The 13,262-nt window shown below is 39.0% G+C and overlaps 1 protein-coding gene across 1 annotated transcript; it reads right to left on the reverse strand.

Moving 5' to 3' along the window:
• Nucleotides 1–763: 763 nt before the first annotated feature.
• On the reverse strand, nt 764–12,830 carry LOC103469169 (exportin-6). The gene is made up of 18 exons (XM_017306419.1): nt 12,722–12,830; nt 11,911–12,108; nt 10,886–11,045; nt 9,934–10,011; nt 9,260–9,779; nt 7,430–7,556; nt 7,238–7,347; nt 7,013–7,121; nt 6,736–6,828; nt 5,537–5,606; nt 5,291–5,450; nt 4,989–5,081; nt 4,425–4,569; nt 2,538–2,687; nt 2,138–2,327; nt 1,892–2,047; nt 1,175–1,289; nt 764–1,049 (listed from the first exon to the last, which is right to left on the reverse strand). Exons 1-18 carry the CDS (start codon nt 12,746–12,748, stop codon nt 779–781), a joined length of 2,772 nt encoding a protein of 923 aa, XP_017161908.1. The 5' UTR covers nt 12,749–12,830; the 3' UTR covers nt 764–778.
• Nucleotides 12,831–13,262: the final 432 nt, after the last annotated feature.

Below are 13,262 nucleotides of genomic sequence, written 5' to 3' on the forward strand. Positions count from 1 at the left end.
AAAATAACAGATAGCAACTTTATTATATTAATCAACATTTTGTCATTTTGACAGGATTAGTTACAATCCTGAAAACCTGACAAACACAACGGGCTATAATCAGCCACTTTATTAGGTACACCTCTTCAAAAGCTTAAAAAAACAAACTAAAAGTGATCAGCCAATCACATGACAGCAACTCGATTCATTTAGGTGTTTAGATGTGTTGAGGAAACTGAGTGTCAGGATAGGAAAGAAGAAGGATTGAAGTAACTTTGAAGGTGCGAGCTGCAGATATGTGAATAGAAACCGCCTCACTGGTGCAAGAGGTAAGAGAACGGGTGGGATGGTTTGAGGTGATACAAACAAGAAATTGTAACAAGTTTCTAACCATTTGTTGCAACTGAGGTATGTGGAATACAGTCTCTGAGCCCACGACAAGCAGAAACCACGAAGCAAATTCTAAACAGACTAATTATTATTTTTCTTGTTTTTACTGGTCAATTTTTTTTATTATAGTTAAAATTTATAAAACAATTAAAAGTCAGCAGAATTTAGCTTTTTTTTTTTGTAAACGTGATGTTTGGCATTGTTAAAGAAAATACCGCCCCCTGGTGGTTCTGAAACCTGGTGTAACAGCACTGCTTCGCTTTTCTCACTTCTCATTTAGTGGACAAAATGATGTTCTAATTAACAGCATCACATTGGAAGAAGAAAAAAAAAAAAGTCTGTCATGGCAACCAAACACATAGTTAGGCAGTAACACTCTGCCTACGGTGTAAAATGAGGCGAGCAATCTTCACATCAACCAGAACTGCTCCATACAAAAAAAAAAAAAAAAAAAAAAAAAGGGGAGAGTAAAAGTCAAGAGTGACTTTTTCCCCAAATACCAACTGACCTCTGCCACCACTGGGTAGACCTGCTCCATGCACAGTGACAGGATGCTGGGCAGGAAGGGCTTGAAAGCTTGACCGGGTTCTTGCACCACCACCTGCAGAATTTTCAGAAACTTCTGCACCACCCTGCATCCGGCGCTGCCTTCCTGCAAGATGCTGGCAGCCAGCTGCTCCCTGAGGAAGCATCGCATCACGTCACTTAATATTTCCAATCAAACAGGGGGGTGTAAACGTCCTGACAACAACTGATGAGGTTTTTATTTATTTGAACACAAACTGATGTTAATTTTCATTTCTACCTTGTGAACATGCTGAGGAAAGTGTGAATGATCTGCCCCGTGAAAGCAACACCCATTTGGACTCGCAACGCTTGAAACAGAGTCAAGAAGAAGGCCAGCATCTCGTCCGTCACATCTGCAACAGAGGTGATCACAAAAGCAGAAGTCAGAGAGCTTAAAAGAGATTAGTGAAATTATTTTTTAGCATTACTTTCAGAACACTTCGTCATGGTACTTGTCTTAGTATGCCTTTTACAAGCCAATTCAGTTATTATAAACTTGGTTCATAATATTTAGTTGGTGAAATATGTACATTAATTCACTTAAACTTGGGTAAGCAGAACTTAGAAGTAGCTATTGGTAAAAGTGACTGACGGCTGCATATGTCTAAGTGTTTTTAATAAACAAATAGTTCATTTGCATGAAGTTTGAATAAAATAAGTTTTCTGCAAACGCTACGAATATTAAGATGATTTAAACAAAAACCACTTTAAACAGCTAACTACATAGGATACTGTATGTCCGAAATAAGACGAGGAGGCATCAACAGGTTGTGCATGTATATCATGCTTGGCAAGTACACCGAGTAATTCAACCCCCAAAACACGCCAGATTCAAATGTTTGCATGGTATCAGCAGAACTAGACGGRGAGGATTAAAATCKGTCATTTTTGCGAGCCAACGGTCTTTACTTTACCGTCGTCAAATTKTTTTTGAAGCCACGTTTGACCAACACACCTGGCTGCTGAATGAAAACCGGGAACAGGTTAAGAGTCACTTGGACCGACTCCTGAAGACTCTGGTAACAGATCTGACGAGATTTTGTGGATTCACTCGAAATGCTGTCGACTATATCCCTGAGCACAGGTAGGGTCTGCTGTATCACCGCTTTCACTGCAGAGGAGGCGAAAGTAGGGAGAAAACATTAGCAGGATGAGTCACTTTCTAACAGAAAGCAACAGAGCAAGCAGGAGATACACCGACCGTTGTCCAGGCCCGGCTGTCGCGGACTAATGTTCACAGTTCCTCTTAAAATGCGATATTCCCGAGTKAGCGCGGCCACCAGGCTGGCGTGGCTGTTGGAGCGCGTCTGCCACTGCTGCTCGCTCTCYGGTAAGTTTGGCCACGGGAGCAACAGCATGTTGGACAAAGCTCTGCACACGAGCATGTGAGCCTGGACCAAARCACAGACAGACACGTTGGTTATTTCAGTTYCTGAAAAGATTTATATGAAAAAAGATTTCCCATCGTTTAAAACCCAGGAATAAAACAGTCAACTATAATCTGCAGCCGTACGAAGTCGCAGAAGACGGTTTTCGAAACAAATGCTGTAAAATATGAAAATGACGTTATGCAGATGCTCCATAAAATGAGCCAAGTTTACCTCTTGGGGAAGTCTTTGGCTCTGGTTCTCTGTCGTAATCCGGTTGAAGATGTTCTGAACGGCCGGCAAAGTGACCAGAAACACCGGCCTCACTGTGGCGGTGATGGAAACCATCAGATGGCTGGCAGAGAGCAGCAACTTCTCAGGTACCTGGAGTTATAAAGCACAGTGAAAAGTAGAAAACATTTGTAAGCAATAGCTTACAGGAGTGTTTACTCCAAATTAGTTTTTTGTAGGAAGGGAAATTGTTAATTTTTTAAATCTAATATTGAGATAAAGCATTAATTTTACACATCCTCCCACAGCTGCGTTYGGCTTCATTTGCGCCTTGGAATAATAAAAAAAAAATCTTATTTTGGTTCGATTTCACTGCGTTTTTGTTTTTAGTCAGGGACTCACTCTACCACTTTCACTACCGATCGAAAGATTGACAAAAGGGCCGAGTTAAAGAGTTAAGGTTGGCAACAAAAAACACCTGATCCTGTTCTACAGCCTGAAGTTTACAAAATCAGAGAGCGACAGCGGAGATTAAACATGAGATAGCAAAAGGGAAGGCGAGTCTGACAACAAAATGATGAAACATACAGTAAAGGACATAAACATTTTGTTTTTTTTGGCTGTTAGAGAAACATTCAAAACCAATTCCCAAAACTGGAAGACCCGGTAAGTCTAGAGTTATTTTTTTTATGTGTTAAGGTTCAAACTCAGGTTGGTGGTTGTGACGTAATACTTCCTCGTTAGCAAACCACTGTTGCAACATGAAACTGTTTTTATGACCGGGTCTCAGTTAGCTTGAGTTATTATTACCAGAAATAACTGTAAACATATACACACCAACATAAGAGACTCCAGGTCCAACACAGAGTGGAATGACAAACAACAACATTTTGTAATTAAAATCACSTTGTGAGCGTAATCGTGACTAATTAGTAATGTAAATTACAAGTTGCTAGGATGCATTTCTATAAACAATAATGCTGCTGTAGATTGACCAGCCTGGCATGTGACGTTGCCAGCTGATGTGTTCCAGGAACAACTAACCACWCCAGTTTCCTCTTCCCCAACACTGTTACAGTTAAAATGCACGGTGATTAAAAATCTTTCTGAAAAATATCATATTTGACAGCAGTTTATTTTCGTCATAAGCTGCGTTATTCAAACCCATGTCCTTCCTCATAATGCATTTAATACATGGCTGACAAAATGAGTAAATCTCCAAGGAGACGTTGCAATTTACATCGATTCTCAAGACGGTTCACTTTAAGGACTTTAGAGAGGTCTTATCCTCTTAATGAGACTTTAAAGTGYGTCAGTGACTGGAGATTTAACTGTGGTGCGACGCACATGCTAACACACTAAACCCCCTACTCCACCRGATGCTGCACACTGTTGACCAGCTTGCTAAAAGAAGATTCCTACGCTTTTCCCTCAGTTACAAAAGTCTAATCTTCCTGCTAAACTTGGTAGGGCTTTATTCTACATTTTTACTAAGCATTATTAAAAATAATTAAGTATACAAGGGTAAAAACAAAGGCAATTTAGTTTTTCTTAAATTACCACTTAATTATTACACAAMCATGGGAATATCAAACTGGCGCTGAYAAACCTGAAGCACCATCATAGCAAAATAAAAAAGTCTGATCTGTCACCCACACAAAAAAGGCAACAATCAAATGTTGTGTGAAACGTTAGAAAAAGCTAATTTTTGTTGAATAAAGAGCAGCCAATTGTTTTTGCAAGGACGTGTGTCAAATATTCTCGCAAAAAAAWTTAAATACTACATGTATGTACAATCTGTTGAAACAYAGTTAGGGCAGATCATAGATTTAAAAACAAATCCTTACACCCTTATAAATCTAAAAGAAAGTATATACCCGTGTGAAGTACCTTTGTTGTGATGAGAGGGCTGCTAGCATTTACTGCAGAAGTGATGAGGTTGATGAACTGGCTCTGGTTCTGGCTGTGGACTTCACTGTAGAACTGAGTGAGCCAGTGGGAATAGGCTTGCAAAGCAGCCAGAGCCTGCGCATGTCTGAAAGAAAGAAAAGCATAAGGAGAGAATGAAACACTTTTTGGAAGGATCTCGTTGAGCCCTACAGGGTCCAACATAACTGATCAACACTGAAAACAACCAAGAAAAGAYGGAACATATAAAGCAAGGACACCTTAGGATTGAGAAGAGAGATATTTGAAAATTTGAAGCGGGAAACATGTTTATTATGCAAACTCAAAAGCCTTTCTAAACAGGAACCAACTCCTACCCCCACCCMCRCCCTGCAAGCTGTTGGGGTGGCTTTTCAGCATTTTCATATATTCACAGTCYGCTACATTTGAATTCCCGCCAGCATTTTTCACTATTCACACTCGGCTCGGCTTCTCTCGAGCTGGAACGCTGCGTTTGGTAAGCCAGCAGTGCTTGGAGTGAATCGCGATACGACATGTGATACTCACACGTCGGTGAGGTCAGGYTTGAGCACAGAAGGCACAGCTGTCTCCAGGTCATAAAGGCTGGTCTGGGAGCCGTAGCAAGTCACTTCAACCAACCTAAAAAGGGAAGCAAATCATCCATTAGATGCCCCATATTTTATAAAAACACCACAAAAAAAAAGAAGATAAAAACATTTTGAAAAGTATAAACCACAACTGAGATGTTGATACATTCAGTGTAAAAGAAAGGAACTGTTTCATATGCAAAGGTGTTTATTAACGCTAGCACTCTGACTCCCACGTTTTAGAAAACATAAAGCACGGACCTCTCCACCACGGCCAGAGCATCGGAGAAGCGTKCAGCAAACACCTCTCCAATGAAATGCTCAGCTAAGCGTCCCACTGCCTGCAGCAGCGAGCTGAGGTCCCTGAGAGAACAGTGGAGTCTGCGACAGTCATTCTCCGCTGTTATRTTCAGTCTTTGGCCTGAAAGTAAAATGACATCATTATCGTTCTGCAATGACACTCAAATTAAGTCAACAAACTTCAGAAACGCGTCACGCTGTACGTACTCGAGCCAGTGGTGACGATGAACTGCCGCAAGCCCAGGTACACGTCCAAATTTTCCTGCAGGACTGGAAACTTGAGAGACAAAGTAGGAATGAATAAGACTTTTGGAAAACGTGCATATGTCAAATTAACARTCGCGTGACAAAAAGAAAAGAAGTGCTTTTTAAGTATAGTTTAAAGTTTTATSATCTTAGGCTGAATATGCATCAAAACCAGCATTTACAAGATTAGGACAGTACACAATTGTAAGAAAAGCACACAGAATGAAGAGTTTGAAGCCAATRCACAGCAAAATGACTCTCAGAAGGAAGTGGGTTAAAAAAGGAACTATTTCAAAGGTAAYGCAATTCAAAGTCAGTGTATTGAGCTGAGTAAACACGCCATGACCAGAAAGCGGTCGCAACACAGAACATACAGCTTTTAATATGYGTCTGTAGTCTCAATGAACTGATTGGACGCAATATTTGGCAGGATATATTTAATTTGCTATGCATTCACACTGTGAATATCTATGATGTATTTGACGAATCTACTTGGCTCCAGCTTCACTCCACCAGCAATATTTTAGTAATTAAGATGCAAAACCTAATGGTATGGTGGGGAAATCATGTAATAATAAAATAAAAATAAGCGTCAGAAAAAAAATGCCTATTTTCCTAGATTATGATACTGTGCTTGCCTATTATGTAGTAAAATTTAGTCTAAAAGAGAAAATCTGAATTGAAAATCTAAATATTAAGTTTTGCATCAAAAGTTCGTTTTGCATTAGAAGTTTAGCAGATGATCCTCCCAGGGCAACTGCATCTCGTTTTTTTTCTATTCAATTTTTATCCACTTCCTCTGAATCATAACCACCTTCAGCAAACAGCCGAACTCCAACGGGGCAAAATGCTTCATCTGCAGAAGCTCCGGTAAACACAGCAGCGCTATTCTTATTATGGCTTTTAAAATACAAAGCAGCAACATGCATGCTTAAAGTACGCTAAATGTTATCACTTCTCAGAATCTCCCAAGTTCTTCAGCTCATGCAGATTCACACATGATTACTGATGTAATAACTCGGGGGGTGGGGGGGGGGTGCACAGCAGTTCCTTTCAAAATAAAAGCGGAACATTTGGATCAAAGAGGAGATTTAAAACTTATTTAGGTTTAATTACAGACTTTCCCACTGACCAAATCTGTATAAAGTCAACCATCTTACCAACGTAGAAAATGCATGGGATGGCAGCAGTTCCATCACCTTGGCAACCACCTCCAGACTCTGACGTAGGTACCTTTGCCACTCCGTCTGTTGCTATAGTGATGGAATGAAGAACATTTAGGCTTTGAAATAAGGAAGAGATTTGTCTTCAGAACACGTCAAAAGAGTTCATGGATCATCATGATAATACTATACATCTTAAATCTAAACCGTATAACTAATGGAACGACAGAACGACAATTCATGACATGCATTTACATTTGTTAAATATTCTTACATCATCATCCAGAGTCTCATCGTCCAGCTCCTCCAACTGGGCCTGGTTGAATCTGAACTGAATGCGATTGAGAATTTCCCTCAGCAGAAGAACTAAGGCATCTTTGTACCTGTCAAACCCACGTGAATGTAATTTAATCACAATAAATAAGGATAAAAACGTATTTAAAAGAAGAAAAAAAAAATCTCTGACTCTGACGTGCTGTCTGCAGCGGATCGGACCTACCTGTTAAGTACACTTTCTCTGTCAGCGAGTCTRCTTTTTATTTTGGTCGTCAGAAAATCCAAAAACACACTCCAAATGTCCAAACAAGCAAAGTATCCCTCGTGGGTAGGCTGTCGATTCAAGGATGAGAAGGTGTAAATAAGCTCTGCAGCAATTATTAAGCACGATAATTACTGATGAAACCGTCATTACCTGGTTGAAGGTGTACTTGAAAAGCAGACCCAGAAACTCCACAATCGGAAACTGAGGACTTGACTCGATCCGTCTCAAGTGAACGCTCACAAACAGGCGCAGGAAATCTGTAAACTTTTCCAAGTAACTGCAAGATTACAAAGACTTCATTAATACAAGACGTTCACTACATGAAGAGTTATTAGCAAAAGAATTCATAGGACCGGATCATATCTTGTCTGGTTACAACCTTAATGTAATTAATTTGCATTTTGGCGATGGAAAACAAAGTAATAAACTTCTCCATCATTTTTTCCCTAGCCTATCTCTGAATCTCTCTTGGCAAGAATTGGCTGCACTGAGTTTTATTTAAGGGTATAACAATACATTTGCTCGCAAYACTTTGTCAATTGTCATTTGAAAATAATTCAGAAAACAATGCATTTTGTTTCCTTCCACTTGGTCTGTCACACAAATCTGAGAGTAATTGACATATGTGGTTGTAATGTTGCAAATATTAAGGGGTAACAATGTCTGCAAGGCACTATAGTCTGTGGTTAGAAGTTGCTTCACAGAATCATCTCGTTTATGTTRATAGAAAACCACAGAGCCAGCTGGCCATGTTCTATTTTCCATTCTGAATGCAAACCACRAACACATCATTGTCAAACCACATCTAAAGTCTGTTTGATAAACAATCCTGAAGAAAAAAGAAAAAAAAAAAGATAGAGGTTGTAAATGTAAGAGGCAGTTAAGTTGGGCTACTGATACTGAAAGGCTGCAGTTTTTTTTTTCCTGAATGTTGTCAATCATATATTTATTGGTTGTTTAATTCAATATTAAGTTTTTCCTTTGGACTACAACTATAACACAACTGTGTTGACTTTTCCAAACTTAGTATAAAAAGTAATTAACAAAAGCTGGAGCGATTCCAGGTCACCGTTAACAGCAGCACTCGCTAGTGTGGCTGCCATTACATCCTGTGCTCAAGTCAGAGGAAGCACACAGGGCTGTAAGAAATTATTAAAAGACAAATATTTAAACAGARAGCACAAGAATTTAGTGGGAGTAGATTAAAGTCTCTCTGTTTTATCCGTTTTATCTTTCAACCACAGTCTGAATTCATCATACCCTGCATAGCAAATTGCTGGCAGCTTTTACCAGATAACAGCTTCAATACAAGGGTCTGCATTTTTTTGAGCATACATAAGAAATGAKAATTACACTAACCTTGCTAATCACTAAAATGTTAGCAAACCATGCTTTAGATAGAGTGACTGCTCCATCTCACAGGTGATGTCAAATTGGCTTTTTGTTTTCTTAAAATAAAACAATTAAAAATAACCAGAAAACTATGGAAAAACATGTTTTATATAATTTCTTCTATGTGTGTTAACTCTTTATGAGAAACCAAACTAGCATCAGAATTGGTACATTTTACCATAAACAGAGAAAGGCTGTTGTTTGGTTAGGGTTAGYTTAAAAATAAAAGGGTTAGCTTAAAACATTTTTAAAAAGTGTCTGTATTAACCATATTGGATCCTTAAGCTTTTTCCCAATGGAGCACAGACATGAGGTCAAACTCAGACAAGAAAAAAAAAAAAATGGTGTAAATAAATACTAGGCACTTTTTCAAACAAAAAGACACATGGCTTCAAAGAATCCATGCAGAAAATGACAAAGATAAAGAAAGAGGGCTTTCATAGCTGGACTACCAAGAAAATAAAAGGRAAACAAGTTTTAGATGGTTTTAGAGTAAAACTAAATATACCCAATTTATCTGTGAAAGCACACAGACATTTTCAAACTTTATGCAAAAAAAACATAATCTGCTTCTGCACTGAGGCATACCTCTCATCGAGTTCCTGTAAGCGGCTCTTGACTGTATGAGCATTGTTCTCTCGCGTCAGCCTTTGCAGAAGAAARAACGTCTGCTGGAACATTCGCAGCAGGTACTCCTCAAAGTCCATTGGCACGCAGTTCTTTGACACCAGTTCATTGACACAGGTCATGGCAAGCACGCCGAGGCGAGCGCGATCCGCCTTATTGACCTCGCTCTGCTGTCCGTTTCGACCCTCCCCGTTTGTCGTTGGCACAGCCCCGGGGTTGAGCGGTCCGTTAGAAGTGGAGGAGATGAGCGCTCCCGTCTTGGCCTTTGTCCGTAGGTCGCAGCCGAAACGTGCGAAGTGGAAAATGGATGCCAGCAGGGTGGGCGTAATACTTGTGGACAGTGGGATCCAGCTGAACAGGTGGGCCAAGCACTCCAAAACAAGACAACAGAGCTGATGACTCTCATTGTCCAACGCAGCCATAGGCTGACAAAGCAGCTTTGAGTATTGGCTGCCCTGAAACAAACTGCCCAGCAATTCCACTGATACATTAAAGAAACAAAAATTGGTAACGTTAACTTACAAACGGCTTGATGAAAGACATGTTACAACTCAAGTTAAAGGTGAGAAAAAAATAAACATAAATCTCATAATTGTTGTTAGGAAACTAACAACAAATCAGGACAATTCACTTACCACTTTCCCTAGAAGTGGGTGATGGAGGTGGAGTAGAAGCAATGATGCTGTGTTTGTCCCAGTAAGTCTCCAAGATACCTGTGGAAAACCAGTTCAGTCATTCATGAAAAAGTTACGTCAACGTAACAAGCTGCCTAATTTAAGTGTTTCAATATCAATAATTATTGATTCGTTTTTTTCTTTGAAATATCTGGAATAATGCCTAAATCCTGACACGGCCTTTCCTGTTTTGTCCACAGTCTTCACCCCACACTATTCTTTTTTTAAATTTTTAAGCAGTTATAAGGCATGGTGACGAAACCTGAAACTGCTGCTGTGCGAGTTSCTAGGCAACCAACCAGTGAGTGAGTTGGTTGGTTAGCTGGCAGTGAGAGCTTGAGAGGCTGAAGCTTTTCCTCTGCCTACAACCCCCCACAGTGCTGTGAAGTTCAGTGAAGTTATTGAAAATTCTATTWATTGATACTGATCGGGTGTCTATCGCAACATACATCATTATTAATTTATTGTCCAGTGTTAATACAAAGCCATACAAAAGGATTAAGACTTGCATTTTGTCACACCACAATTTTACAGAAAACTTTGTTAAGATTTAATGYGACACATCAACACTAAAATAGAGAGTACCATBGAAAAACAATGTGAAAATACGTTTTGATCGTGACAAGTTCATTGCAGCTCTGGCCGTTTCCTTTTTCAAATGACGGACTCACTGAWGCTGTGTSTCCAAATCTTGAGTTATTKATTTATATCCTTTTAAAATCTCCACAACTTTCYCTTTCTGTTCCTTGGTCTTCTCCCTGCTGCTTGTTCATTAATACACTCCAGCATTAGCTTTTAATGTGAAACTGCACTGTTGTAAAATAAAGAATAACTCTGGAGTTCATCAGGCCTAATAAATGCCACAAGTCCACATCTSTTCACAGCTGCACAAAATCTGACTTGCAGTTCTTACCGGTCAGCAGTCCGAGCACGGTCGGCACCTGCTCCAGCAGCAGTTTACGCAACTCGTCTTTCCTGGCAACGCTGAGATCTTCCCGAGGACAAGCAAGTTCTTCTGATGTGGTTTTCAACATCACCAAACCCAGTGGAGCAAGAGCCGGCGTCTGGATCAGCTGACGGCAACAGTTGGAAAGATTTATTAAATTCTKCTCAACAGCTTAAGTTGTTGTCATACTTGAATTGTACTWGTAATATGYTTAGAAGTTGYTATTGTTTTTAAATAGAAACRCTGAAGTGCTTTTTGCTAAAGTTTCCAAATCAGCTTCCATYTAAATACTGAAAAAAACTAGCTGACTCAAATTGTGAGAAAATATAAAAGTTAACTTGATGTGAAAGTTTAAGTTGCTTCAACCTAGTAATCACTTTTATGGAAACTTAAAAGGTAAATGTGACACTGGTTTTGGACAATTACAGAAAAAATAATGGTAGAACTTCTATTATAAGTGCCTCAGCATATTTTTCAGTTGTTTTTCCTTCTTTGTTCCCAAGTTAGATTCCTAACCACATCCCAGTCCCCTTTCTAGATTTGTGTGCGCATTTTCAGTGGCACACTTCCTGATATGTGTCTGCAAAGTTCAGATTAAAGACTAGAAAAATGGCTTTAGAAATACTTCCTTTTTGTAATCTTTGGAAAAAACCTTCTAGGTAAAATGTTTTTTTAAAAAAAAAGATTGATGGCATTTTCAGAATTAGAATTAAAAAAGTAACACAATCAAAATAAAAGTGTTTTTAACACATCAGTACACATTTACTCAAGCATCCTTTTCTAGAATTCAGTTACTAAAATGATCAAGAAGCAAAGTCACAAAACGATAAAGAAGCATTGTAAGCTTTTTAAAGCTACTTTTATTACCTGAGCACGTGTTTATTATAAGAAAAMCTGTGGCTTTGCAGTGTTTGTCAAAGGCAAATCATTAGATRGCTCACATACTTCAAACACTGCTCAGCAAACAGAAACCTTGCATCGGCAGGGCTCACCTGAAGGGTGTTTGTGAAGAAGTCGTGGTAGAACATTGGCCAGTCTTGACGACCGATGTCCACGATGACTTTGCAGAGTTTGTTACGGATGAAATACGGCACGGACTTGTGCTGAGCAAGTAGGAGTTTGGGAAGACAGCTGCGAATCTCCATCTTGTCTTGTGAAGCCAATCCAATCCACATTTTGTTCACCAGATTCTGAAAATACACAGCAACAATTATACAAAACAACGCAAAAGAAGAGAATGCAATATTGCTAGCAGTGKCTTTTCAACAAACACCRTCACTGAATTGAAGAACAACGTTTTAYGTGCAACGTAGTCATTTTTGATTTTAAGGTCAAAATGTCCAGAGAAACCTGAGGCACCYACTACTTTCTGTTAATCTTTCAAAGTACGCATTTTAAATGTTCTACCAATCAATAAAATGGTAGAAAATTGACCAAAATAGCAGTACTTGGCTAATTTGCTATTTACTGAAGTGGCGCTTGTTATAAAACGCTTGAGAACTACAGAAAAATCTGTGCAAGAAGCTGAAACTTCCAGTAGCTGCAAAAAAACTTGAAGGATTTAAAGAGTTTCCTGTACAGAAGTGTTGCCCAAAATCCCTCCTGAGTTGAGATGCAAACCAAAATGAGAGAATGTTTATTTCTTCATAGGTGGGTAAAAATCCACAAAAATCATCAATGGATCACATTACATCATCCAAATGAATCAAACAATACTTTTCTGTTAAAACCATCTTCTTTCTAAAACATTTAAAGGGAAGGAGACTCTAGAAAGGACTTTGATCTTCCACCTCTGGTACTTACTTCAAATACTGTGAGACTGTACATCATTACATACTCATTCCGAGTATTGGAGAGGAAGAACAAGCAGTGGCGCCATGCTCCACTCTGCTGTGCAAAGTTATTCAACAGCTCTTCTGCAGAAAAAAAGAAAAAGAAAAAAGGAAGTAAGCGTGAGATCTTAGAGAGGTAGATGACTTTGTAGTGCTTTACAGAGAGACAAACTGAAAGTAACGTTGCAACACAGGAAACGTTTAACATCATATTTGAAAAAAAAAAAAGGCAGCAAACAAATCACTCAAAAATGAATATTAACGCATCATTTGACGTTCAGTTTCTGTAAAACGTTGCATTTAGGGTCCAAGACTTGAAAGACAAATATATGCTGTACGAAATAGTCCACCATCGTAAAACTTTACCTGATAGATATATGAACTATCAGGTTGCTGATAGTTCATATATCTATCAGGAGGCTGCTTGTCTTTAAATAAATCAACAAAACATTATTTGTAAACCTAATTCATTTTTTAATGTCTCACAAGGGATTTTGGCTTTATTCAACAAT

The sequence above is a fragment of the Poecilia reticulata genome, linkage group LG8 (assembly GCF_000633615.1).
Source record: "Poecilia reticulata strain Guanapo linkage group LG8, Guppy_female_1.0+MT, whole genome shotgun sequence".
NCBI classification, from domain to species: Eukaryota; Metazoa; Chordata; class Actinopteri; order Cyprinodontiformes; family Poeciliidae; genus Poecilia; species Poecilia reticulata.